The sequence below is a fragment of the Mya arenaria genome, chromosome 12, assembly GCF_026914265.1.
Source record: "Mya arenaria isolate MELC-2E11 chromosome 12, ASM2691426v1".
NCBI lineage: Eukaryota > Metazoa > Mollusca > Bivalvia > Myida > Myidae > Mya > Mya arenaria.
The window spans coordinates 50849624-50876674 of NC_069133.1; the positions used below are offsets into that span (position 1 = coordinate 50849624).

General features: G+C 34.1%; 1 protein-coding gene across 4 annotated transcripts in view; it reads left to right on the forward strand.

The window, feature by feature from the left end:
- LOC128210222 (ephrin type-A receptor 5-like) overlaps window positions 1–27051 on the forward strand; it is a 104894-nt gene that overhangs the window by 17706 nt on the left and 60137 nt on the right. Inside the window, exon 1 of one of the 4 annotated variants that reach the window (XM_052914426.1) lies at window positions 16128–17128. The exons of the other annotated variants lie outside the window; for them this stretch is intronic. Coding sequence (XP_052770386.1) covers window positions 16961–17128 — 168 coding nt within the window. The 5' untranslated portion in view covers window positions 16128–16960. Of the gene's footprint in view, window positions 1–16127; window positions 17129–27051 lie in introns of those variants that run through there. 4 annotated transcript variants of the gene reach the window in all.

Genomic DNA, 27051 nt, shown 5'->3' on the forward strand with positions numbered 1-27051 from the left:
TCAATATATGTACAATAGAGCGCATGACTCTAAACACAGCACACAACTCCCTCCACGTAGAGGACCGGCGAGCCTCCTGAGGCGACCACATACCATGAGATACCCCGTTAACACTGTTCACTTCATAACCCGCATACCCGACACCAGAGGCATCACTATACACAATCTTGATACATGCAGCGGATGAGGAAAGCTGCCGAATATTTAATGAATGTAATGTATTTTCCCAAAAATACAACTGGTGCCTACCCTCCTCTGAGACTCTACTATAGGAGTTCCATGTGAGAGCCTTTAAAACATCCATACGCAAATAACGAGTCATAATTTGAGCAACTGGACCATTCACTATTCCCATTGATATGATTTGACCAATAAAACTGGATAACGTACGCACAGGTACCCACTGAGTCACCTTCAAAAAATGAAGGGTAGAAAGAGCTTTCTCTAATCTTCGATCAGGAATGTATATAACATACTTTTTGCTATCTAAAACAGCCCCCAACCACTCTAGCACTTGTACAGGCTCCCACAATGATTTACCAGCTTTAGGGATTAAACCAGAATCAAGTAAATCCTGCTTGATGTCATGTGACAACTTTAATCTGCTCTGTAATGTACCATCAGTGCCAAAGCCATCATCTAGAAACATGATCACTTTCTTACCCTCACCACGCCATTTTCTAATGAGGGGACGAGTGAATTTTGTGTACAAATAAGGGGCTACCCCTAAACCGAAGGGAAGGACTAAAAATTTATAATAGAACACACTTCCCTCTTGATCTTGAAAAGAAAACCCTAAATACAGAGTATGATTATACCAAATATCCAAAAAATGATAAGCTGAGTGAATATCAAATTTGATCATATATCTATCTTTTTCAAGATACATTAGAGCAAGTCTCAGATCTTCATACTTGACGGACTGTTTCCATACGTGTATGTTTACATTTCTCAAATCCAAAATAAGGCGTTTTTTGCCACTATTTTGCACAGATACTGATAGTTTTTCACTACCGTTGGAATTAGCTCACATTTTTCTACCAACCCCTTATCTAAAAGATCACAAATAGCAGTTTGTACAAATTCGGGATCTTTCAATACCGATTGATTATTATGTAACAAGATTTTCTCAGGCAAGGAATAAAATGGAATTTTATAACCATCTTTAATTGTTTCTAAAATGAACTAACTGGCTCCAATTTTAGTCCAAAAATCTATGTGATTTTTTAACCGATCTTTTACGATAATTTCTTTTAAACTCTGTTCATAAATAGAAAAATTGTTTGTAAACCTATCAGTATCAAAATTAAAAGACAGGTTATCATCAAAATACTCATCTTTAACAGTCCAATCACCAGCATTATCTGTACTGCAATTTTCATTTTTTGCCGGGCTGCTCTGTCTGTTGCTGTCCCTGCTGAGCTCCCCCAAACCTTGTATACGGGCACGTGCGACGCACGTGGTTGTACTCGCCGCATCCGAAGCAGGGTCCAAGCTGCCCTCTGTTGCTGGGAAACCCCTGGTAGCCACGAAACGAATGTCCGCCTCCGGATTGCGCTTGCGACGTAGAGGAAGTACCAGCAAATCCGCGCGCCACAGCCATGCTGTCCGTATACCCCAAAGCTACAGCTGGTGATTTAGCCTTCGTTTTGGGTTTCTGCTGCTTACGTTTCCGCACTACTCGCGAGTCCGCCTTGAGAATGCGCGACTCGTCGTCAGAGTCACTCGCCAATGGGTTTGACTGATATTGGCGCACAGTCTCCCAGCCTCCTTCGGAAGTATCAGCAATACGTATGTGTTTGTTTCTTACGTGGAGCTTATCCGCAATGCCAGCCAGCATTTCCTTTGCGTAATCAATTTTCACATTTTCTATAGCCCACAAAATCTTCTTCACACTGTCCTCCAACTCGGAATTAAATTCAAACTGAAGCCGGTTTCCACTAAATTTCCAGGCAATGTCTTTAGTGGTTTTCAACTTTTTAACTTCATCTACAGCAAGTGACTGTCCGCGAACTTCGTCTTTCAGAGAGTTAATTTGCGACTTTTGTCCTCGCAACTCAAACAAAATTTCACGTAAACTATTTTGAATCTCAGGCTGCACAGTCTCCTGCTGAATATCAGCAGACGATAAAGTTTCCATCGTGTAGATAATTAGACAACAATAAAAACAAGTCTGCTCGACGGCCGGTCCCAAGGCTGAATGACCACTCAACTCTCAAAGCACGAAATCCTCGTGCAAAACTTATTCGCCACCTATCGGATTGACCGTAACAAGGGAAAATAATTTTCGTCTAATTCAATAATTTCAAACAACGAAAATTATATTGATACGATGGGTTAATAATACGTATTGTATAAATAATTACCAATCAATAGACAGTAGCGGCTTACTTTTACCAAACTTAAGAATTAAACAAGTTTGTTTTTCAGTTTGCAGCAGTAGTAGTTTATATAGACGATGCGGTATGACCTAACCAATCACAAAAATATCTTCTATCTGATACCGTGTTAAAAATAAGACTTTAATTCGTCACGAAATAAAATAACAGTAATATGATTGATTCATTTTGATTTCAAACATCTTATCTAGATTGTAATTGCTAAAATAATTATTTATTAATATTCGCTTCAAGATGCAATATTCTTTATTTAGAGCCAGGTATATAATTACAAAAATTAAACCTAAGAAAATTAAAGAATGAGTTTTGTTTACGATATTCACCAGTGATTTGGCAATGTAAATAATGCATTTTAATTTACAATAATCAGGTTGTTTTTTAATACATTCTTTGATTCATGTTTCTAAACAACAAGTGTAGAAGGTAAGGAATATATAGTATACGTATATTGTAACACTACCCTTTCTTAAATGATGTTGATACACGGGTTAAAGGTGAAAAGCTAAGGCTTACCATAAAATAAACGAGTCACACACAGCGTACAAGAAAAACATACAGTTCAGGTAATGTTTTGAAACCGATGTCGGGCATTTCCTTTTAAATATGCAGTTACTATGGCCCTTAGGTAACATATGAGGACGCCATGCATCGCCATATTATCATACAAATATATTTGATTGTTGAACAGTTAAAACAAATGTGAAATGTTGAACTTTACATTGAAAAAGTGAATCGTAATTTTATCACCTGGAGCAAACACCTGTTATAAGGTGTTTGTATAATTTAATATCAGAAACGTATTTGCAGTAACAATTAACACGGCTTATGCGACGAAACGACGTAACAAAATAGCACATCATATACAACAAAACAGCACACCAGACATACATTAACATACCGTTGATACAAGAAAGGCACACCGTATACGACACCATTGCAAAGGTAACGGCCGCCGTCTGTGAATGTGAATGTTTTTAGAACAATGATGAAAACACGAAATCACGAAACTTCGATAACGGAAACGCGGCAGTACGTTTTCATCATCGTACTTCCTTGTTGGCATCATCGTACCGTCGTGTTGGCATCATCGTACTTTCTTGTTGGTATCATCGTACCGTCATGTTATCATAATCGTATTGTCGTGTTATTATTATCGTACAGAAGCGTAATCATCAACGTACTGTAGCGATGTCATCACCATACTGTCGTGTTATCATCATCGATAAGTTATCATGATCGTACTGTCGTGTTATTATAATCGTACTCTCGTGTTATTATCATCGTACTGTCGCGTAATCATCATCGTACTGTTGCGATGTTATCATCATACTGTCGCGTTATCAGCATCGTACTGTCTTTTTATCATCATCGTACGATAACGGTATCATCATCTTTTTGTCGCATTATCATTATTCAACGGATATCATGTATATTGTTTACTTTCACGAATATCGTGATCAAACTTGTTTTGTGGAGAATATATTCAGGAAAAAGACTTTGAGCAGTGAAAGTTGAAATTAGATACATTATTTTAGGTGGTCAACATTATTGCATAATATTGCATTTAGTGATAATTGGGTTCATCATTGTTTTTAAATAACCTTAATGAACGCGCACGCTTTACATCAGTTGCATTGTGTCAATCTGTGTTGTACAGTAAAATAATATCACAAAACAATATTTGTACTTTTTCAGTTTCGCATAATTCATTACTATCTTAATTTGCAGTTGAAACACCATCTAAATTCATTTAGATATACGCTTATATTTTTAAAGATGTGATATATAATTCGGTTGATACACACAATTAACTATGTAATTGTTTTTTCATATCGAAACAGATAACTGCTTTAAACCTTTGAAGTACTCCGTATTACAGAAGCCGCTTATAAACAACCGCACAATACAATCCAGATGTCATTGTTTGTAAATTTACAGACCTTTATGGCTGCTTTTACTCTGAACAAAACATGCCTATAAATACAGGTAAACAGCGAAATGGAATGCTGTTTGCGGGATGTTAAATAGAAAATAAAGTCATATAGAAGACATATATCATTTTGTGAACAGTGTATGATGTAATAATACACCAAAGTAGCTAAATTTATTTTGTGGTTAGACCGCCTTTTGCAGTGGAAAGCAAGAATTGTTTTGATTGATTGTCTACTCAATTCAACTTATTAGTAACCCAAAACACTTTAAATGAACAAATGTTTGATTAAATTAAATTTAGCGATAATGTTAAACATAATAATACAAGTTGTATTAAAATGATATGAGTGACAATGACAAATGACAATGACAAAGTTTATTTGCTATAAGGCCACCGGCCCATTACAATATACAGACATACAGTATAAATTTACAATCTTGTGCAACAGTGCAATGAAACACATTGAAACAACTATACAGTAATATTGTTTTTATATAGGTATTGAATTTTAGAATTTCATTCTTCAAGTCGAACTTTTCTTTTATTAAACGCATGGTACAACTACGTAGATACACTTTTAACTATATTAACATTAGATGATACCATGAGTATTCTAAACTTGTTAATGCTAGGATTAACATAATATTTCTGTGGTATATATTGGGATCGCAGATCCTCGTAGAAATCACAAACAAGTAGAAAGTGGTATTCATTTTCAATACATTCAAAGTGGCATACTTTGCATAATCTTTGCTCCCTTGGGATATCAGTATAACGACCCTTTTCAATTTCTAAATCGTGAGAACTAGTTCTAAAAGATACATATATAAATCTAAATCTTCTGATATTTAAAATATCTAAATATTTTTCGTATCCAAATGATGACTTGAACCCGAAATATGAGCATAATATTCTACTATTACTAACTTTACTATGCCAATCTTGTTTAAACATGTCATGTAATCTATTTGTAAACGACTTAATAAAAAATATTTCCGAACAAACGTTTTGGTTGTTCCAAATGTAACCAAAACCTATTGATTGTAGACATACACGTAATTTTGTTACCCAGTTATTTCTACCATGTAGGTCATCATTACACATCATGATATAGCATTTCTTAACAAATCTATGATCAGGCATTTTTAGTATATTAAGCCAATATTTAACACAACGTTTATAAGATTATATAAACATTGGGTATCTACCACAATCCCCTAAAACAGTGTCATTTGTTGTATGTAACTTAGCACACATAAACCTTTTACATGCATAAATATGAACCCTTTCGAGGTCATCATATTTTCCGAGACCCCATACTTCTGCTCCATATAGGAATTTTGAGCATATTTTTGCATCAAAAAGTTTGAAGAATACTCCATTTGACATTTGACCACATATATATAAAGAACATAACAATGATACCAGCACACGTTTACCCTTTATGCAAAGTTCATGTACCATACAATTAAATGAAAGTTGTGGTGTAAATGTCAGTCCTACATAACAAAATTTATTGACCACTTCTAAAGGAGTAGTGTTGTAGAACCATTTCTCAGTTCTTGAGAGTCTTCCACCTTTTTTTAAAGACAACACTTTTGGTTTTATTTTCGTTTACCTTTAACTTGTATGTGACACAAAATTCTGAAAGTAAATATAACTGTTTTTCATCGGCAAACATAAGTAAAAACAGATTAACAGTCCCTGGATGAAACTGTATTCCATGGACATTATTACTTTCTAGAAAAGTAACTAATTCGTCAATAAAAAAAGAAAATAATATTGGACTTGCTAAACAGCCCTGTTTTAAACCAACAGAGCTTTGTATATAGTTACTACGACATCCATTACATCTTATACATGATTTTACAGAATTATACATACTAAGTAAAGACGTAAGTAATTTTCCTTTAACTCCTTTCCTATTTAGAACCTGCCATAGATAGTTTTTATCAATAGTATCAAAACATTTTTGAAAGTCAACAAAAGCAACATACAAAATATACCACAGTATATTTTACTCAATACATTTTGTAAGGAGATTCCTCTATAATTATCAGCGTTATTTATATCACCCTTTTTATGGATTGTTACAATTATTGACTCACACCAAGAGTTTGGGTATTCTCCGTTCTTAAAAAGTCTATTAAATAAATTAACAAGTATAACACATATTTCATCAATTGCATACATAAAAAACTCTGGTATAATGTCATCAGGTCCCGATGCTTTTCCGGCTTTTAGGTTTTTAATGGAAAGTCTTACTTCATCTTCACTAATGTCTGTATTAAATATAAATTCTTCTATCTCATCCAAGTGTTCATCTGTTTCAACACCTATCAAACGTTCATCTATGTCCGCCGCTATATTATTATTTAATAAATTACCAAAGTGCCTAACCCATTCTTCGGTTGATATGTTATTTTGGTTGTATCGACATTTGTTTGTAAGACGTTTAACTTTTGTCCAAAATGACTTAGAATCATTAAGGTTACTTGTTATGTTATCTAACTGTTCGCTATAATGCAACTGAGATTTATGTTTACACATATTTTTAAACGTTATTCGTGCATTTTTATATTTTTCTAAATTTCGCTCTGTTCTGTTCTGACGGTATTCGCGTAAGACTTTATATTTTTCCCTTTTCAAGTTATGGCATTCAGCGTCAAACCATGTTGGGTTAATAGAAGAACGTTCACTAAATCCTTTTTTGAAACTTTTCGCTACAGTTTTCAGATAGTCAGTTAGACAGTCTATTATATGATTTATATCCTGTGAAAAGTCGTTTATTAAATCACAAGTATTAGTTAATAATTCGGCAGTAAAGGTAGTGCGCATTCGATATTGAAACTTTACCTTATCATGTTTTGGTATATAGTACTTTTTACGTTCATCGGTCACAGTTTTGTTTATAGCTGTGTTTAGAAGTAGTCTACCTTTAATCTGCATAAATATCGGAAAATGTTGCGATTCACATCTCTCATTGATGTTAAAGTCCGTTATTAAGGATAAAGTCTAATCTTTACTTAATATATATAACTTTTCATAGAAAAACAACAAGCAAATTGCTTTTATCAGACGTGTAATTGTGATCTTAGCCGGCATGGTACCATATACAATGAATATGAATATAACAGTATTCATGAGAAATACAGAGCCAGTTACAGTACCCTACAAAATGATATTCAGCTGTGACTCGAATCGCCCACGAAAAACAAGAGATAAAACATAATGAAAAAATTCGCTCTGGAAACGTGTACCCATTTGTCCCTTTCTGCCGGTGAAAGGTTACGAGTCACAATGTCGGGCCTCATCTACTGAATATCTTAACAAAACCAAATAAAAATAATTTCAACAAATAAACATGATCAATTTCACATAAGACAAATCAATAACATTTTATAAAATATTTCTTGGAAAATTCGATATGAACGGTATGCAATCGTCAGGTAGAATGACCAAATTATCCAATATAATACTGCACGAAAATCTCGTGCATAAACCAATCAATATAAACCAGTACCGCATTAGACAATTTTTACTTCGCTATTCTACGAAACGCTCGTAAATACACGTCTAAACTTTACTTAATATATATAACTTTTCATAGAAAAACAACAAGCAAATTGCTTTTACCAGACGTGTAATTGTAGAAAATAAAAAGAACGGGCTGGGTGCGTTTATGATATAAGATTTACAAGTCCAAAGATCGAGAAACTTCCAGTCTCTTCTCAACAGAATCGGCAATATAACCATCTTTACTAGACTCGCATTTCCAGCGACCATGTCTCATCAGACAACGATCAGAGACTCCAGAATTTGCTGCCACTGTGGCACCACCTGAACGTAATGAATGCAAACCAAGCTCTAAGTTTCCTGCAACTTCTTTAAGCCTACTGACTAAACATTCTCGAGCTCTAGTGTAACTGAGCGGGTTGTCTTTGTATATCAATTTACAACTAGAATGAGATCGAAAACATGGTCGAAACAAATCTTTATCTAAAGATGTATTTTGCTCGGATAAATTAAGATATTTCTGTAACAAAATGTATGGACAAGCAACAGAGCTTCCTTTTGATATCAAAACTTCTTTACCAAATCTATATTGGTCTGTTTTACTCTTTCTCAAACTCAAAGAAAAATATGAATCGAAAAGCTTAACATCGTTACATCGCAAATTACTTAATTCATCATAACGTAAAAATCCAGCAAAAGACAAAACAATTATACACAAATCTCTTACAAAAAGCAAATCATTGTCGTTCAAATGGTTGTTGCACAATTGTATCGACATTTCTGACGAAACTGGCTCTTTTTTTAACTGTAGGTTTTGAACAGCAACGTTTAGCAGTCTCTAAAAAGTTTTTTATAAACATATTATCCGTAGGATCTGAATAGTTGCACAAATTATGCGCCCACTTAATAGCGTATACTGTTGCGGAAATTACACTGGCGGAAAGTCTTCTGTCAATTAAATCAGTCACATATAAAGCTACATACATGTATATTGGAGATGCTGGTAAAGCCGAACCGCCCTTCGGCATGATAAATTGTTCCCACTTTTTAAAATATGAATGGTATTTCACATTGGTATTGACACTTTTACTCCCCGTAATCATGGTGGCCATCTTCATCGGTAATTCCCCAAACTGGCTGCTGTCTACGTCACCACCGACAACTTTCGCCTCTATGGCCTGCTCGATGCGCAGCCCTGGAGATAGAACACATAAATCAGAATCTGCACTTTAATGCTACAAAACCGAACTTAAGCGGTCTTCTTGCTTCGTAAGTATTCCTGGCTGAAAAAATCTAATATCATTCACAAAGTGAACGCGATCCTGGTCACCTGCAAAAATCAATGGCCAAAAAGGCGCGCTACGCCATGCGGGCATAATTAATGTACATGTACATTTCTCTTTTTCAATCTTTCGAATACATTTACATATCAATGCGGGTGGCGGAACAAGCCAGCTATTTCCAATGGACCAATCCTGTACAAACGCATCAACACCGGACGTACCTGGGCACCAATATCTGGAATTAAAACATGCGCACTTTGCGTTATAATCTGTAGCGAACCTATCGCATGTGTGTGGACCCAAGGAAGCGTCCAATGACCTGAAAATCAAATCACAAACTGACCAATCGTCGCAATCGCCATTTCTGCTCAATTCGTCTGCCTGAACATTATCAGAACGTGGTATCCACATGGAAATAATATTGATATCATTTTCTAAACAAAAATCATTTATAATAATTGACAAAGCAACTTCTTGCAAGTAAGGCTTCTTACTACCGTGAGAAATGATCTGAACAACATTTTTATTGTCTGTGTTTACCATTACAGTGTTGCCTTCCAGCAAAGTGGATTCACTACGTACCACTCGGTGAATTGCCTCCAGCTCACGCCATGTAGAGCTCAAAAGAGCTTCCTCTACTGACCACAAACCCATTACCGTACTATCATCACAACCCTCAAGGTAACCACCGTAACCGGTAGAGCTAGCATCACAGTATACCTGAACACAGTCAGCTACTTTTGCTACTGCTAAACTAGAGCAATTTTCGGTTCTCAAATATTCCTTCCAGAATACAAGCTCATCTAGAGCTTTACTCGTCACTATGACAGGAGCATACCAGCTCGCCCTAGACAATATACAGCCTAACCACTGAGCCAACAGCGCTTTTCATCGACAATATCTGACCAACAATCTGTGCTAATCTACGGACCGGAACTAAAACGCCTCCAGCGACAACCCTACTTATAATTTCGCTCAGGCTCTTTAGAGCTCGTTCGATTCTATCCTCAGTAACATAAATCTCACCTGATCTCATATTCCAGCTATAACCCAGCCAAACAAGCGACAAGCATGGATCCCAGTGGGATTTTTCGTGAGCAATCAAAAACCCAAACTTTTCTAAATCTGATTTTACAAACTCACTAAGGGCTTTAGATCTGATGTAGTCTTGATCCCCTCCGAGCCCATCGTCTAGGAACATGATTACTTTGTAGCCTGCAGCTCTCCATTTGCATACAACTGCCCTCAGACATTTCGAAAATATATAACCTGCAGTGCAAAGCCCAAAAGCTAAAACATTGTAAACAAAATAACGGACTTTTCCATTGAAGTACCATGAAAACCCCCAAAACGTTTTGTGGTCCTCAACAATTTGAATATGATGGTATGCTGATTTTAAATCAAACGTAAAAATAAAATCTCCCTTTCCAAACATTGTCTTTGCAATTTCTTGGTTTTCAAAACAAAATTTGAATTTGTATAAATGCTTATTGATATGTCTGCAGTCCAATACAAGACGCGCCTTACCAGTTCTGCCAAACGCTACCGTCAGCGGGTTCACCACGTGCGGGACGTCAGTCACCTCACTAATGCACTGTTTAGCTAAAAGCTTACCTATCTCCTCATTGACAAAAGGCACGTTATCACGTGCGGACCTATTATTATTCAGTACTACTGTTTCTGGCATTTCCTTAAAAGGTATCTTATAACCATTTTTGACGACGTCTAAATTGTGAGAATTTGCCCAGCTTCAACCCATTGTGAATAACACGATTTTAACCTACCAACTGGGCTTTCAGCACTTACTTGTACAATTTCCTTGTCGTCTCCTTTACTCAAATTCGAACTACCAAAACTGTTATTTGATCTATCGACATCGCTTACAGCGTTTAGAGAGCATAACGAATGGCTACTCATCTGTTTGTTGTTATCCGGTACCGCTGCCCGCGCAACCCCGGGACGGGCCGCCACGTGGTCGCATCGCCAATGGCCGGGTTTGCCGCACTGGAAACAAGAGCCTGGGCGCCTGGTCGGGAACGGGACTGGATACGCTGATGACGCAGTAGAAGATACTGTATACGGCGCGAACCGCCTAGACTTCGCGCGACGCTCATCTTTGAACTTCCGGTCGGCCTTCAGCTGAGCTTTGTATATCTTCTTCTCATCGTCAGAGTCTTCGGCGAGAGGAAGCGCCTCGTACTCTTGTACAACCTGCCAACCGTGCTCAGAACTGTCTGCTATTTTTATCAACTTTTGTCTATGTTTAAGCAAGTCCATACCTTCCATAATTTTTTCCCGTGCCTTCGCGATAGCGTCATCCGGTTGAGCTGCGGTAACGTCCTGTAGACTGGAGCCCGCTTCCTGCAGCTTGTCGAGCACGTGTGCGTTGGCCTTGAACTGTGCTTCTTTGCCTTTCCTCTTGAATACATAATTATTGTTCGCTGACAAAGTATTCTGAATTTGCGAACTCAAATCCCTTTGCGTTAAATTTAAACGTTGCTCAAATTTATTGTCAATAAGTTTTTCAATGTTCGATAAAAGCACGTTTTCCGAATCCATGCCGGCAAAATGAACATGAACAAAATTCGATATGAACGGTATGCAATCGTCAGGTAGAATGACCAAATTATCCAATATAATACTGCACGAAAATCTCGTGCATAAACCAATCAATATAAACCAGTACCGCATTAGACAATTTTTACTTCGCTATTCTACGAAACGCTCGTAAATACACATATATGTTGAACATATGCAGTAGTCAATAACACTACATCCTATTTGAGATATAAACGTTTAGTTGCCAACACCTTTATCGCGACCAAACCGCTCATTTAATATGTACATGGAATATGTTTGACAGATTTCTATTAGTTGCCTTCCAGCTGTATTAATTGTGGTATCATTTGAGTGTCTATTATCAACAGGACTGTCGTAAAGATGGCTGAATTAATACAACTGTGGGATATTTCTAGTGACTCTACAATTATGTTCTTTATGAACAAAACATTAGGGGGCGGGGTGAATTTCATTTGAGTAATTAGAGAAATAAATAGTTATGTTTTCTTTCTGTTTATTCTTCGAAAACTTCCAACATGGATGGCTGTTTCTAGAAGCGATAGATGTTTCCCGAATACTAATTGGCCATGAATTGGCACCACATGTATGCGACTTTATTAAATCGGAAGGGGGTGAATGGTTGAAATATCATCATGGACAGGTTAATTTTGTTATGACATGCAAGTGTATTGTCCAATTTTGGCATCAGTAGATTTAAAAAATGGAAACACAAACACCAGTAGAATGGATACGATTGTATCATGAATATAGACATTTACGTTATGTATATCATGAAAATGTATTATGGAAAAATAAGATAATATAAATTGACAGCATATTTCAAAACATGAACAAATATGGTGACCACTTGAAGTTAGCAATGATCTCTAAATTGATGGACAAAAACCAGTTGCCGTGTTATGGTTCCTATGCATGGAATCCACCACGATAACATATTGCTGTAAATAAAGCTTGAAGTCAATACCACAGTTATGTTCGAGTTATACTTAAAACTTTAACAAAGGAGAAATACTCCAAAGCTATTGTTTGTTTGCAATACACATCTCCTCATATTTATATATATATATATATGTGTGTGTGTGTGTGTGTGTGTTAAGTCAATGCCTAAAAGATGGTTGGAGGAAGCTCCGTACAAAATGTATGAATAAAACACGGTCAATTGGAATACTTTGGTAAATATGCAAAGTAGAATTATAACTCTTGCGCCATGCACTTCATTAAAAAAAATCACCTATGGTCCGGACAAACAACTGCCTTATTAATTCATACCATAATAATGAACGTGTAGATATTTCAGCAATGACTGAATGTAGGAAAAGGGTCTTGCGCAATGCTCTTGAGCATACTTCCGCCTGTTACTATTTTTTAATCAAAAGTATTTATGTCAATTTCTGGACATTGACAGTATCACTTTGAGTACAAGCAAAGTAATCGTATTTTATCTGAAAGGTTCATTTTAGTCGTAGCTACAAGTTACCAAATACAATCTCTAGACATACATGTCTGGCATGTAAAGCAATATTTGAGCGCTACATCAGTAGGAAGTAGTGGGGTACTTCTTAGAAGAAGAAGTAAGACAATAGACACAAATGTTTGAGATATATCTGGGTATAAACAGTAAGCATGAACGGTTTTATTTTCGCTTTGTATTATTCTTCTCTAAGCAATGATTTGAGAGGCTGAAAACACTAGGAAAAACGTGAAACACTCTCCGGCATGTCAGTTCTAACCAAACGTCTGAACTTAATTTGTGTTTGATATTTGCGAAATGATTCATACTCAATGTTTGCACTTTTGTTAATTCATAATATTATAAAAGGTATTTGTTACTAGTAGTATAAGATCGTATTCTTTTTCATGAGTTGCATTCATTTTCTACAAACTCTTTTAGGAAAACCCCTCTGCTACCCTACGCTAAACCATTTATGTTTGTACCTTTCTTTTCATCTAATGTTTTGTCCGAAATCAATTGTTCGAGAATTAAGCTTTAAAAATCGTTTTAACAATGAGATTGTTATTTCACCAACAAACAAACAAATTAATTTAAACATCTGGGTTCTTTTCTAAAGATCAAATTATTCTTTTGACATAGGTTTCTGTGGCAAAAGTGAGAAATCAGTTCTGATCAAAGGGACGTAACTACAATTGATTTTCAAGAGCTTTTTTTAAAGTTGATATTTTCACTCCTTAGTTTACAGTTAAATATCACTGCTGTTATTTCAATTGTATAACTCCATATTATACCGAAAAACATAACATAAAAATAATATAATCACAATTGATATTAAATGCATTGTATACGTCCACAAATGTAGGTTATTTTTTACATAAGGACATACACTACACTGTTTTCAATATCGTTCGCGTGTTATGTTTCAATCCTTTTGCGCGTTTACGGAACCAGTTCGTTGTTTTTAATGTTAATACTATCTTTATTCAAAAGGTTTTTTTTACCAATAGTCCAACACACTATAATTAATATATCGATTTGAGATGTTTAAATGTTTGTTTTTAAACCTTGATTGGCAATATAGGTTGATGCAAAAGTGTTTTAATTTGATTGCATTTTCGTGTTCAACTTACTTGACTGTATTGATCAAAACAAAATAATGCATATGATTAGTGTAAAGATAAATCATTCTAGCACACCGGATAGGCATTTCCGGTGAATTCAGCCGTGCTGGAAATCTCCATCTGGCATTCCCCCATGCCAGATGAGTCACGCGCTGTGACGTAATAATTTCAATTTCTTTTATAATTCACTTTATGCAATCATTATTTTGAGATTTAAATAGATGAGTTCCATTAACATTAACTTTACTAAAATAAAATTTAAAAAAAAACAATACAAAATAACCCTTAAAAGACGTGATGTCGAAGGAACTTATTGACGTATGCAGTGAATACAAATTACTGCGCGTCATGACTTCAGTAAACATCATCGCACGCGCTTTTTGGTGATATGTACAAAAATGCGCTTTTTTATGTATTTTGTTCACAAAAAATGTAATTTAATGTAGGCTAGAAAAAATATCTGTCATGTGTTCCCGTTCCGGCTAGAAAAATCCGACCCTCGGGCACGCTGCGAAGCCGGTAACTCGGCAAGCCTCGTAACCTGGCAACGCAGGTGCCCTCGGGTCGGATTTTTCTAGCCGGAACGGGAACACATGACAGATATTATTAATATATTGATGTTTAGCGGCTTTTTACTGGGAAATTTTTTAAAACGTAGCTATTAAATAAACAAAACAATATAAAGCAACATCTGTTTTATCTGCGCCTAAAGCATACATAGTTTTTTTTTTTATTTTATCATTGAAGTTCAATGTGTTAAATATTATTATGCATTAACAATCTGTAAACAGGTCCGTTGCTGGTATATATCGGAGTCCTGCAATATGTATGTAAGGTGGAGAATGTTTGCTGAATCTGAAATAAATAAAACTTTACCTTAAATATTCACCAAGAACTAGCGTCAGTTGTTTGATATACTTGATTTCCATCGAATATTTGTGATTATGCCTACAATTAATTCAAATACATTATAAACAGCTGGTCTGTGGTGCCCTGGAATTCTTGGGACTTATTCTGCAAATTGAGTTGATTTGCGTTAATGGTTTAAACTATAATGTTTCCACTGTCGACGAATGGTTACTGAAAGATTGAAGATATCCTCTGTCTTAACAGTATAATTCATAACTGTTTATTACGACAAGTAAATAACGAAGTGATATTGTTCAGTAAGAATTGTTTCAATATACCTACAGTAAAGCAAAAATCAAACAGACACATGACAGAATGAGAACACCTTGTTTAATGGCGCTAAAATTTATTTTAACATAGCATTAAATAAAAATTAATTATATAGTATTGAGTATAGTAATACGTTTGATGATATATTATTGCTTGTTAATGTTATAAATTCATTGAAATAAAGATGTTTTTGCGTAATCTATACTTGAGTTATGTTAAGAAAAGAACTATTTGTAATTTTATCTTATCCCAGTGTTTGGCAATAAAAGTACCACCTATTTATCCTGTCGATCGAATTTCTCATTCATAATTGCATCGGAACTGCTAAATCCCATGCATAAATCATGATTTTCCCCAAGATGTTCGATGCCAACAGTTTGTACAAATGAAACCCTTATTCGATTCATAATATTAGTTATTGAAGCTCTTATTCTATATTATCTGATAAACCGAAGCCTGGCTGAGCTGTAACGTTCCCGATATTTCTTTGACTTAGCATGATTATTCTTGACGTATATTCTGTACTATTGCATTATTGGCAAGGGATGAAGGATGCGTTGGCCAACGACGTCTCTACGGTTGTAAACATTGAGGTGTCGGAGACTGAAAGGAATGGGGAAAAAAGATAACCAATGTGATATATTGAAACAGACGTAACTTAACCTTGTAGTAGGAGTAAACTAACCTCGACTGGAAGGCGTATGGTATAACAGCATATTACGGAATTAACTAGAGCGGGAACAATGAGTTACTATTGCTACTTCACAAATTGAATTAGAAACCGTAAAATAATTAAGACGTGAGTGATAAAAGCGCCGTACGGAACGTTAAGTGTCAAGTATAGCTTACGCTCTTACGTTACTTGTCATAAATTAATGGACTGATTTAAGGTTGGGATTCGAGAGCGATTATGTGTGAGGATAAAGAATAAACTAAATGTTAACACGCTGTTATAAGAGTAATAAAATTTGGATCAGGTTGTTTGATAACGAATATGATAAAGTTCAAAAGTGGATATTGTTGAATTTGAAATGGACCATGTATTAAAGTAAATGGTATATCTTGATGATATCAATTATCCTTTAGGCGAATTACATCGGAGAAATAAACTATATCAATTATCTGAAAATTACATTAACGTTTACGGTGTCTCACAAAAAACAACACTCTTTGTTATGAAAGACATCGGTCATAAGTCGGATAAATTACAAATAAAAGTTTTCAAATACGGTTTCAACTAACTTAACAAGCATGTGTATCATGTAAATATTTCAGTAAAGGTCTATACTTACCAAACTGAGGTGTAAAATATCATGATACTTTAAAGAAATCATACTCGTGTAAAAATCGAAACGGATATGAAGGTAATGTATCTGACCTCATGAATTAGATTATATTACTTAACTTTTTACATACGAAAAATCCTTAATACCTCATACTGCGTTCGAAAGTTTGTTCATTTCAAGGGTTTGTGATTTCAAACAAGACGTGAGGACATGTTTAAGTTATTACTGGTGTTTATGCTGTGTGGAGTATTCAGCACAGCAGATACTCAAAAAACGGAAGTAACAACTACAGAAAGTAGCGGACTGACTTTAGGTTCACTGGAGCTGCCGGCGGATATATCGAAACTTGCCCGATGCCAGGCCCGGTGTTATAATGAGGTGAGAGACATTAATATTTTAAACAACTTTACATTTTACGAACACTTGACACTTTCGTCGCCTGTTCAATTTAAATTCGCGTGCTCATGTACCAATATTTGAACCTCCAGCAAAGTTCTTGCTTTTTATTATGGGTTATCCTATTCGCAGGATCACCTGTTATTTAGACATGCATTTAAGCATTCTTTAATGTGAAATATAACTGCATATTTTCTAGTTTTCTCATCTCGTACATAGATCAGAATGGTAATATCGGAATTTACCTGATTTTGAGTGGTTATACGTTTTACATTTAACATTTCTCGGAAGAGGATTGTGTATATTTGTTCTAAATTTCCAATTCCTCTCATAGACTCGTAAGTTTTTTTAAACCCGATCTACTTAATTTGAATTATCGTTATCGTGGTAGAAGGGTTGTCCGTCGGCATAATAACATACATACTATGCTGCAAGGCAGTCCGTAAGTCTCCAGGCCATCGTACCGTCTTACTACATGTAATTCAATTCATTTCCGACGCACTGTAATAATATAAACATTTGAAGCATATGCAGTTTAAGGTGCGAGTAATAGAGAATATTGCTTAACATTTTATGAAATCCCTAGAAGGCCTGACCCCAATATTGCTTCAGTCACCGATTATAACTCATTTTATATCATAGCATCGAAAGGTTACTGAAACTCGCAATGTTTTTTATCCTTTTTAAACCTCCATTTTCTATTAGAAAATGTTATTTTTTTGTTAAGATTCCAAAGAAAAACTGTTTTACAGAATAGTATGTAATTGAGAAAAACTTACTGTATTAGAGCAATTACTCAAGTAGTTTTCTTATTGATACTTCTATGGACAAGACTTCAAATATATCTACATGCGATTGTTTCATCCCATCTGCTGTTGGAATTATAATCATTTAGCAGGAAACTAACATTGCCTCTAAATTATAGTCCCAAGTTTGTTAGAAACGACCCGACGAAGAGTATTTTGTCTTTGCCCTACTAACTGGTAACTGGTAATATATAATGATATAGGCAAAACACCATCTTCGCCTACAGGCAAATTATATATCATAAAATATTTCACCCACAAATGAATGACAATTAAGGTGAATATTAATCATTTGAAGAAATGAATAACAACAATTAATGAACCTTTACACAGCCAGAAATAGTATCAGTTCCAGAGCTATTAAATAAAAGTAAAACACATTTTAGCTTATTTTATCTGAAATATATTTAATTGGTCTTAGTTCAAGGTCACTAATGCCCATTCAATATTGTTTTTCTATTGAAAGGAACTTAAAACAACGCTAATCCCATCTAAAAAGACCATGACATTATAATCAATTGAATTTAAAGAGCTAAATCAGTTGGAAGCAGTTGTTTGGAATGGAATCAAGCATAAAAAATGAAAAGGAATGTTTGAGCTATTTCTGTTATAACAAGTGACATCCCGCGTTTCTGTTGCTAAATTAAACAGTAACGCATTTCATTTTGTATTGACTCTTGATGTTGTATACAATGATTAAGGAGACTGAATACACTGGAAAGTACGTTCATATGCTTTAATTGTCTCCGAAATGTGAATTCTAACCTAATGTCTTAACTTGATACATTCTTCTCATTGAGTGGTTTCATTGGTTTCGAGTTATCAGCAAATCTAATGCAGTTGCCTGTTTTATTTTATCTTTGAAAGTTTTCATTCAGCCGGGAGAGCAGTGTTTTTAACTTGATCAATTTCACATATTGTTCGATTATGGAGAAGACGTAAAGAAGGCATGGATTCAATATTTATCATTCGATTTTTTTTTTTACTTTTTTACTCACTATTCATCTTCATCATACATGTAAAATAAGTCATTGTATTACATTGATTTGATCACGGGTCATGTTGGCCTATTTCAAATATGTATTGTGTGATATATTTCTTTGAATAAACTTTCTTCGTATGAAAATTATTATTCAACACGTTACAAAGTGTGCCCTTTCCGGAAAAGGTAACATTTTTTATGTTTTGTGTCTTTTATTTTGTTTGTTTTAATGCAAGACAGTGAAGCATTCTATTCATCAAAATTGTAGTAAATATACTAAAGCCGTTAAAATTGTATCAGTTATGGTAAACCCTGTTTTTTACCACTTTTCTACACCCAAGGTTTTAACAATGGATGAACATCATTGAACACTACATGTACATACTTTTTCCAATTTCCACCTATGTTATAAGTATTGTAAATTTATTATTCTACACATTAATATATTTTAATGGATACAAACAGAGTGCAATGTGATCACAAATCTGATGTATTGTTTAATTAAGTACATTCTGTTTGCAAAATAGTTGGTGTGTTATTTTTAAATACGTTCGCACGTGCTTTGTTTGCAGAATTGAATCGTTGTTTTAAATCTTGAACTCTTTGTTGAACGGAAGTTAATTTAGATAAAACTCAAAACATGATAATTAAGATATCACCTCGAATATTTATTGTTTTTCTTAGACACCTTGAGGACCACTAGAGCTGCACTAATTGCGATAAATTTGAAAATGACTAAAGCAAATGTCTAAAAGTTATGAAATGAATGGCTTTATTGCACTTCAATGTAAAGAATATTTATGATAACCATACTTTCTTAAACTTCATTACTGACAGCGTTCATACATTACTATGTCCTGTGATAGGACAGCGTTTATTCAAATGAATGCTAGCCAAATTCCTTTCATAAAAGATATACAATTACATCAATCTACACTAATGCCCTGATTTAACGCTACTCTACATCGGGTGTATGTACATAAATTATCTGCAGCCTATTGTACAGTATATAATGAAGTCATCTAGAGATTTTTCATAGCTTAGCTTGTACATTTAAATCATACGATTGATTAATAAAACGTATTGGGTACGTATTAACCAATCAGTAAACGGTTTATTAACGGCTAGCTTTGAACAAATATAAGAATTTACAAGTTTGTATTACCTAATCAATCACATAAACGACTTCTATCTGTTTCCGTTTTTAAAACAAACATACTTTAATTCGTCACGAATGTCAAGTTTACGCTTAAAGTGACACTCTTATTCAAAGCCAATAAATATCCATGTAAAACAAACATAAATTTTACGTGATAAACCTTAAACTACTTCCTAAATAATGCATTTATGGAAAATATTAATTACTGATAACGAGTTTGTAATTGTGTATTAAATAGCTGAATACGCAAACAATATTAAATGATTGGTGAATGCTTAAACATTTACTGCGATTTGCTATTGTCTCATAAGGTAGAAATACCATGTTTTCTGCACATTTTTTTTTCAAATTAAACTCTCTATCCTTCATTAAAGCCATTGATTTCGACATTTATTCATCCTTTTTGATATATGAAAACAATTGTATTAATTGTGGTTACCATAAATTTGGGAGTAAGAGTGCATCTTTAAACTTTTGGCAACTGAACTTGACTCCGTAATTTTTTATATAAATAACGAAAATAAAACAACAACAAAGACATGTTATATACTATTAAGAGATTGATTTGGCCTTTTAGTACATTTGACCTATTGTCCGGACAAGCAACCCCATTATTGGTAGAGTTTAGAGTTTATTTCAGAATACAATAGGCAATACGCCTATGCGCACACAATCAATAAAATACGTTAATGTTTATAACATAGTCAATGGTCACTCAATCTTCAAATCATACAGTAGGTCTTGCATAATATATTTATCTATGTAAGCTTTACTTATATCAGAATACAATTAACATTCAAGAACAAGATTATATTCATCTTCCAGTAAATCACATAAATGGCATTTTCTTTCCGAATAAGGTACACAGCGTAATAATGAACGTGGAGATGTTTCAGCAATCACTGCAAGTATTATAAGTGTTCTTGCGCAATGCTCTTGTGCATATCATCATCCGTTTAATTACATCAGTAGTGTTTATGTCAATCTCCACTCAAGGGTGTGAAGCAAAGACGAAGACATTAGTGACCTCAAAAATGAATCATTTGACAGCATCACTTCGAGTGCAAATACAATAAACGTATTTTAACTTTTATCTGAAAGATTAAAGTTGGTCGCGACTAAAAGTAAGCAGTTAAAATAAATACTTTGTCCATGTTGAAAAGAAATCAACATTGACTTCAAGTTAGTGCTTTGTGTTTCAGGAACATGAAACAGAAGTGCGCTAATAGCAAATTTCGCCATCAAGTAAATATCAATGTAGTACCTCTTTTCTCTAGACATACCTGTCTGGCAGGAAAGCAATTCAATTTAAAACGCTAAATCAGTTGGAAGTAATGGGGTGCATCTTAGAAAAAGAAAGAAAAGAGACACAAATGTTTGAGATATCTCTGGGTAAGACTAGTCGCATTCCGCGATTTCTAGCTATGTTGAACAGTAACGCATAAATGTTGCACATTGAATTATGTTTATTTAAACAATTATTCGCGGGACTGAATACACTGGAAAATACGTCAGACACTCTTCGGCAAGTCAATTATAACCGCATGTCTAAAGTTTATTAGTATTTTGCATTTGCGAATGATTTATTTTGCAGTGTAAACATTTACTTCAATAAAGTTGAACACCGCTATTCCGAACATCGTTTATCCGAAATTATCGCTGTCTTTTATTTTCGATCCCGAAGTCATTCCTTATTTTAACTAAATGTTTAATCTCTTATCCGAATTCGCTGGTTCGAAATAATTGCACTCGGCCATCGGCATGAGGTGACGATGGAGCATAATTAGCACTTGTTAAAGGTTTACTTGTTGCTGGTTTACACAACCTGAATACCATTCGAAAATGTCTATCTCATTAGATTCGATCTCCTTATTGCCCACTCGACCCGCTACAGAACAAACCGGAGAAGGAATCAACAGAGAATATTGAGACATCACATCATTCTTTAACAAATAAGCCGAACGATACTGCGTAAAGAACGTTTGATTCAATTCTATTTAAACACGATTTTAAGAAACTGTGCTATGTTACAAGTGCATACATGTGCTGTCATTTAGTTTTAAATATTAAATGTTGTTTTAATAAAGAGGTATACTAACTAATAACTTGTCATTTATTAAATAATAATTCAACGAACATGTATACGAAAGATCCCTCAAACCGAATGTGTCGTATTGGTAATGTGTAACCGACATTGCAATTTTCACGACCTAATATTTTGTGCACGTCATCTATATTTCGCGAACGCTGTCTGAAAATTGTTATTTCGAAATATCGCTTTTTTGAAGTAATTTTTTGGTCCCTACGATTTTGGATTAACGGTGTTCAACTGTTTCGGCATATAAACTAAGGATATCTGTTGATTTCAGTGCAAGATCGTAATATGTCATAAAATATATGTGTCATATGAAAGCGACTAAAATCAAATACTATATAACACTGAGATCAACAAAATTAATATCATTTATATATATATATATCCGGATAATCAACACTTTCTGTTTCTTTAATTCTTATGTTCGGAAATTAATTGGACTTTAAGTGTTTCTTTATACATGTACCTCCGTTTCTGGATTTCCACTTCACTACTCTGTCACGGTGAATTAAAATGCGATCTAATAATGAAATGTTAGTGTTTCTTTAATGCTTACTCTCAGAGAGTTATTGGTAATTAATTTAGATAAGACTTCTCAATTACCCTCTTTATGTTATGCTCCAATGCTACCCGGCCTACTAAAAATAATATGTTTGAACAGAACCTAATGTTTTATACGGAAGTTAATGTTCGTGTATATCGCCGCTTTAAAACATTTGAAAAAGGGATTGTCATTTCCCTTAAAAACGGTCAGTTGTTTTTTATTTCTTATGCGCGCGTTTTTTTCAGAACCATTTCGTTGCTTTAAATCTTAAACGCTATGATTATACTGAAGGTTTTTTTACAAATAATCCAATGCATTTAATTGATATATCACCTTGAGCTTTTTAAATGTATTTAAGGAAACTTTGATAGGCCTTTAAAAGCGCTCAATATAGGTGGATGCAAAAATATTGGTTTAATTTTAATGAATAATCGTGCTTAACTCGCTATACTTTAATGATCAACACAAAATCATGCATATGATTGAGAAAGAAATATAAGAAAATTAGCGATGTTTTGGCGCGTTTTTAACAGGGGAATTTATAAATACGTAGCTATAAATTCAAAAATCCAGTTTGTATAGCTTAATATATTTATCTGCACCTATATCATATTTTTTTTGTCAATTAGGTCTAATGTATTTAATATGATAATGCATTAAAGTTTAAATTATTTCTTTTGACATCAAACTATATGTGCGCCTTTACAGCTGCTTTACTTGCGATAAACATGATATTGAGTTGAAGCAAATGTCCGAAAATTATTTCATTTATGGGTATATTTCACTTAAATGTAAATATCGTTAATAACCATACTTAAATAAGAGTCTTTAACTGATTAATATTAGTTTGTAATAATAACACCTTAATATTTCCTCTCCAGTGACATTTATTCATATGCAAACAAGGTAAATAATGCAATAGATATACAATTACATCATTCTATACCAACGACCTGATTTAACGTTGCTCTACATCAAGGATATGAGAGTACATAAATCTTCAGTCAATGGTATAACGCTTCGAATAAATTATCAAGATGTTATCATGAGCTTAGTCCGCACTTTTAAATGAAATGATTGGTTAAGATTGTTTTTAGATAAATATTGTCCAATCAAGAAAGAATTTGGTTGAGTTTGACCAAACCAAAAACTGTTAACTAATTTTATGCACTCGGCTGCAGTAGTTTATGTAAAGGAACCGGTATTATCTGATCAATTAAAGTCTTCTATCTGATGCTATGTTTCAAAACATCGGACTTATATTGTCTATTCAAGAAAAAAGCAATACATTATAACGTACATGGAGTTTTGATTGCATTAACCTGATGTGGATGGCAATTTTGCCAAACTAGCCATTCATTGTCTTATTCAATTTCTTTCCGCAATTTTCAAGGTTTATGTGTTAAAGAATATATTTAACATTCTCACTTTCATATCAACCATCATGCACGCTGATTTGTGTGTAACTTGGTTGATGTTTTCCTTTTTTTCTTTTGTTCTTTCCATTTTTGAGTAATTTCTGAAAAATCTGTCAATGATGCAAAAATCATTTAAAAAGTGTTATACATGAAACTATATATATTTTGACTGTTTATGTGTGTGTGCATTCTATATTTATGTTTATATTTGTGTAATGTGGCGATGAGCTGTATATGCTTAAGTCAAAAATAAATTTTCTGTTCTGTTCTGTTCTGTTATTGATAGTCGCTATACTGGTGATTAGACAATGCAAATATTGCATGTTAATTCACGTCAGACGGTTTCAATTACTAGAATTTAACGCCTTGATGTATGTCCATTAAGAACGACTGGAGAAGACAACGAAGATTTAATGTGCTTATACTTAAAGTGTAACAATGCTGTTTTCTTTATTGGTGTTATTACACAGGTTAAATACGCAATGCTAAGGCGAACAAACACTTAACGAGAGACACACCACGTACAAAACAACACAGACACCTCACCTAATTCATTTAAATACCTTATTGTTTTGAAAGAAACGAGTGTCGGGCATTGGATAGTATGTCGCTTTTATGGTCATACATTGACAGAAATCGTGAATCGTTATTTGGTCACATGAACCAGATACCAGATATGTTCTTTTTAGCAGCTGTTAGAATGAGAATATACAATCAGAATGTATAATCACCTGCAATTAACACACTTATACGACAAAGCAACACACCAGATTAAATATCGTAAACGCCAATTAGCACGTACCATATACAACAAAACTATACACCATTTACGACAGAAAATTACATCTATACGCCAAAACAGCACAACCTATACGCCTAAGAAACACATTTATATATATGCCAAATAACACACCATACAGGCCAAAACAACACACCATATATTCCAACATAATCCACAATATCCACACAGTAACACTCATTATGTTATGATAGAGAAAACAATTAACTCAATTATGTCGCAAAAAAGCAATCGGATCAAAACCAATGAAATTGTCTTAGATACTTGTCTAAAACCTGCCATAGTAGAGTTCTTCATTTGTCACAATATACATGATCCAAATTGATGGTAAATTCTTGGCGCGTATTAACTTTACTCTGCAAATTCCTCTCATTTCCCCACAAAAAAACACATCTCATCGCTCACAGTCAATTATATGGTCTGCACAAGAGGTCTGTTCCTTATCAAAAAATGACAAATAGCTTCGCAATGTGGGTCAGGACTGGATATTTCGCCATATTCTTAAATAACGGGAATAGATATCCCCATTATACAGAGATTCCATTGTATATGTCAGTTCAACTCAGTATCAAAATGATAATCTGAATGCATGTTTATGCTCATGTCTCCAAAAATGGGATCACCGGACAAACATAGAAAGTTATCGATGAGATCGACTGCCAATATTCCTTCAATACATCAACTTAGGTCATGATTATACTCTAATGAAAATGGGTGGAAGAAAAAAATACGAAGTGAGTTCAAATTTTGATAAAAGAAATTCGGAATCAACACTATTGTATTGTATCCAGTTAGTTGTAGTAACTTTATATTTTACTGACCGTTCCTAAGCGGTACCTTACAATCATTGATACACACATCTAGTTGTTATGTATAATATGTACTGTGTTGTTTGTTGAGTTTTGTGATGTTGTCCCATGTTTCGGGTTTGTGATTGTTTGTGTTTGTGTTCTATGTCTTTAGCGTTTAGCCATTAAGCGGGGTTTATATTTAAACTTTTGCCAACTGATCTTGTTTCTGCAGTTTTCATATAATGATATTTTTTTCATAAAGACCTTAATAAATCATGCACAAAACAATAAATATCACTTCAGTTTTGCACAATTAATTATTACCTTTCCTTGCGGTTGAAAAAGTATTTTAAATTCATTAAAACACACATAAGCCTAAACTTAATTGCTATAATAAATGCAAAGTGTTTAAAGATGTGATAGATTAATTGGTTGATAAAGACATTATATCATGTAGTTTGTACGTCACGTTACTTTAGGTTTGCAAAAGTTTGCATTGTATAAAGTAACAGATAGCTTCTTTAGCCTTTAAATTATTCCAAAATTCAGAACCTGCTTATTTACAATGGCACGTGAGGAAAGTGAGATGTCATATTCGGTTTTTGTGGATGTTTTCGTGAAAGTTTACAAATCTTTAAGGCTTTATAAAACATGGGCAAAGCATGCCTATAAATTAAGATAAACGGCGTAGTTGGAATGTTGTTTGCGGGATATTAAACAGAGAAAAACACGTCAAAACAACATAGCACGCAGTTATATCTGTGAATAATGTATTACAGTTGAAGGACACCAATTATAACTATTGATGTTAATTAACCAGTTGTAACCGGCCACCTTGAGTGAACTGATCTCAATTTAACTCAAAATACGTTTACTAAATGTTTGCATACAGTAAAACTGTTGTTAATACACGGAGGGACGTATCAATGTTAATGAAGCAATAAAATGTATAAAAGTCAATGTTCCCTAAAAGTCAAATACGCGATAATGTTAAACATTAAATTAAAAATTGTATTTAAAATTCACGATAGGCACTTAGTTGACGATTTTGAAATCTATATAAGAACGTGGTGAATCCTTTTAACAGGAATATCACAAGAAGCGATGGAATCCCCCCCAGATGCACTTGTTTTTTACATTACTATATCGATTAGAGATTAGAGATGGAGATAAAGTTTAGTTTTGCGAAAATAGCCGATGCCATCTCTTTTTGCGAATTATCCTTTGAAACTTTTTTTGTGCCAGAAAAGAACGCAACGGAGGTATCTTTCGACTACGATAAATTACTAAAAACCATTAGATATAAATGCC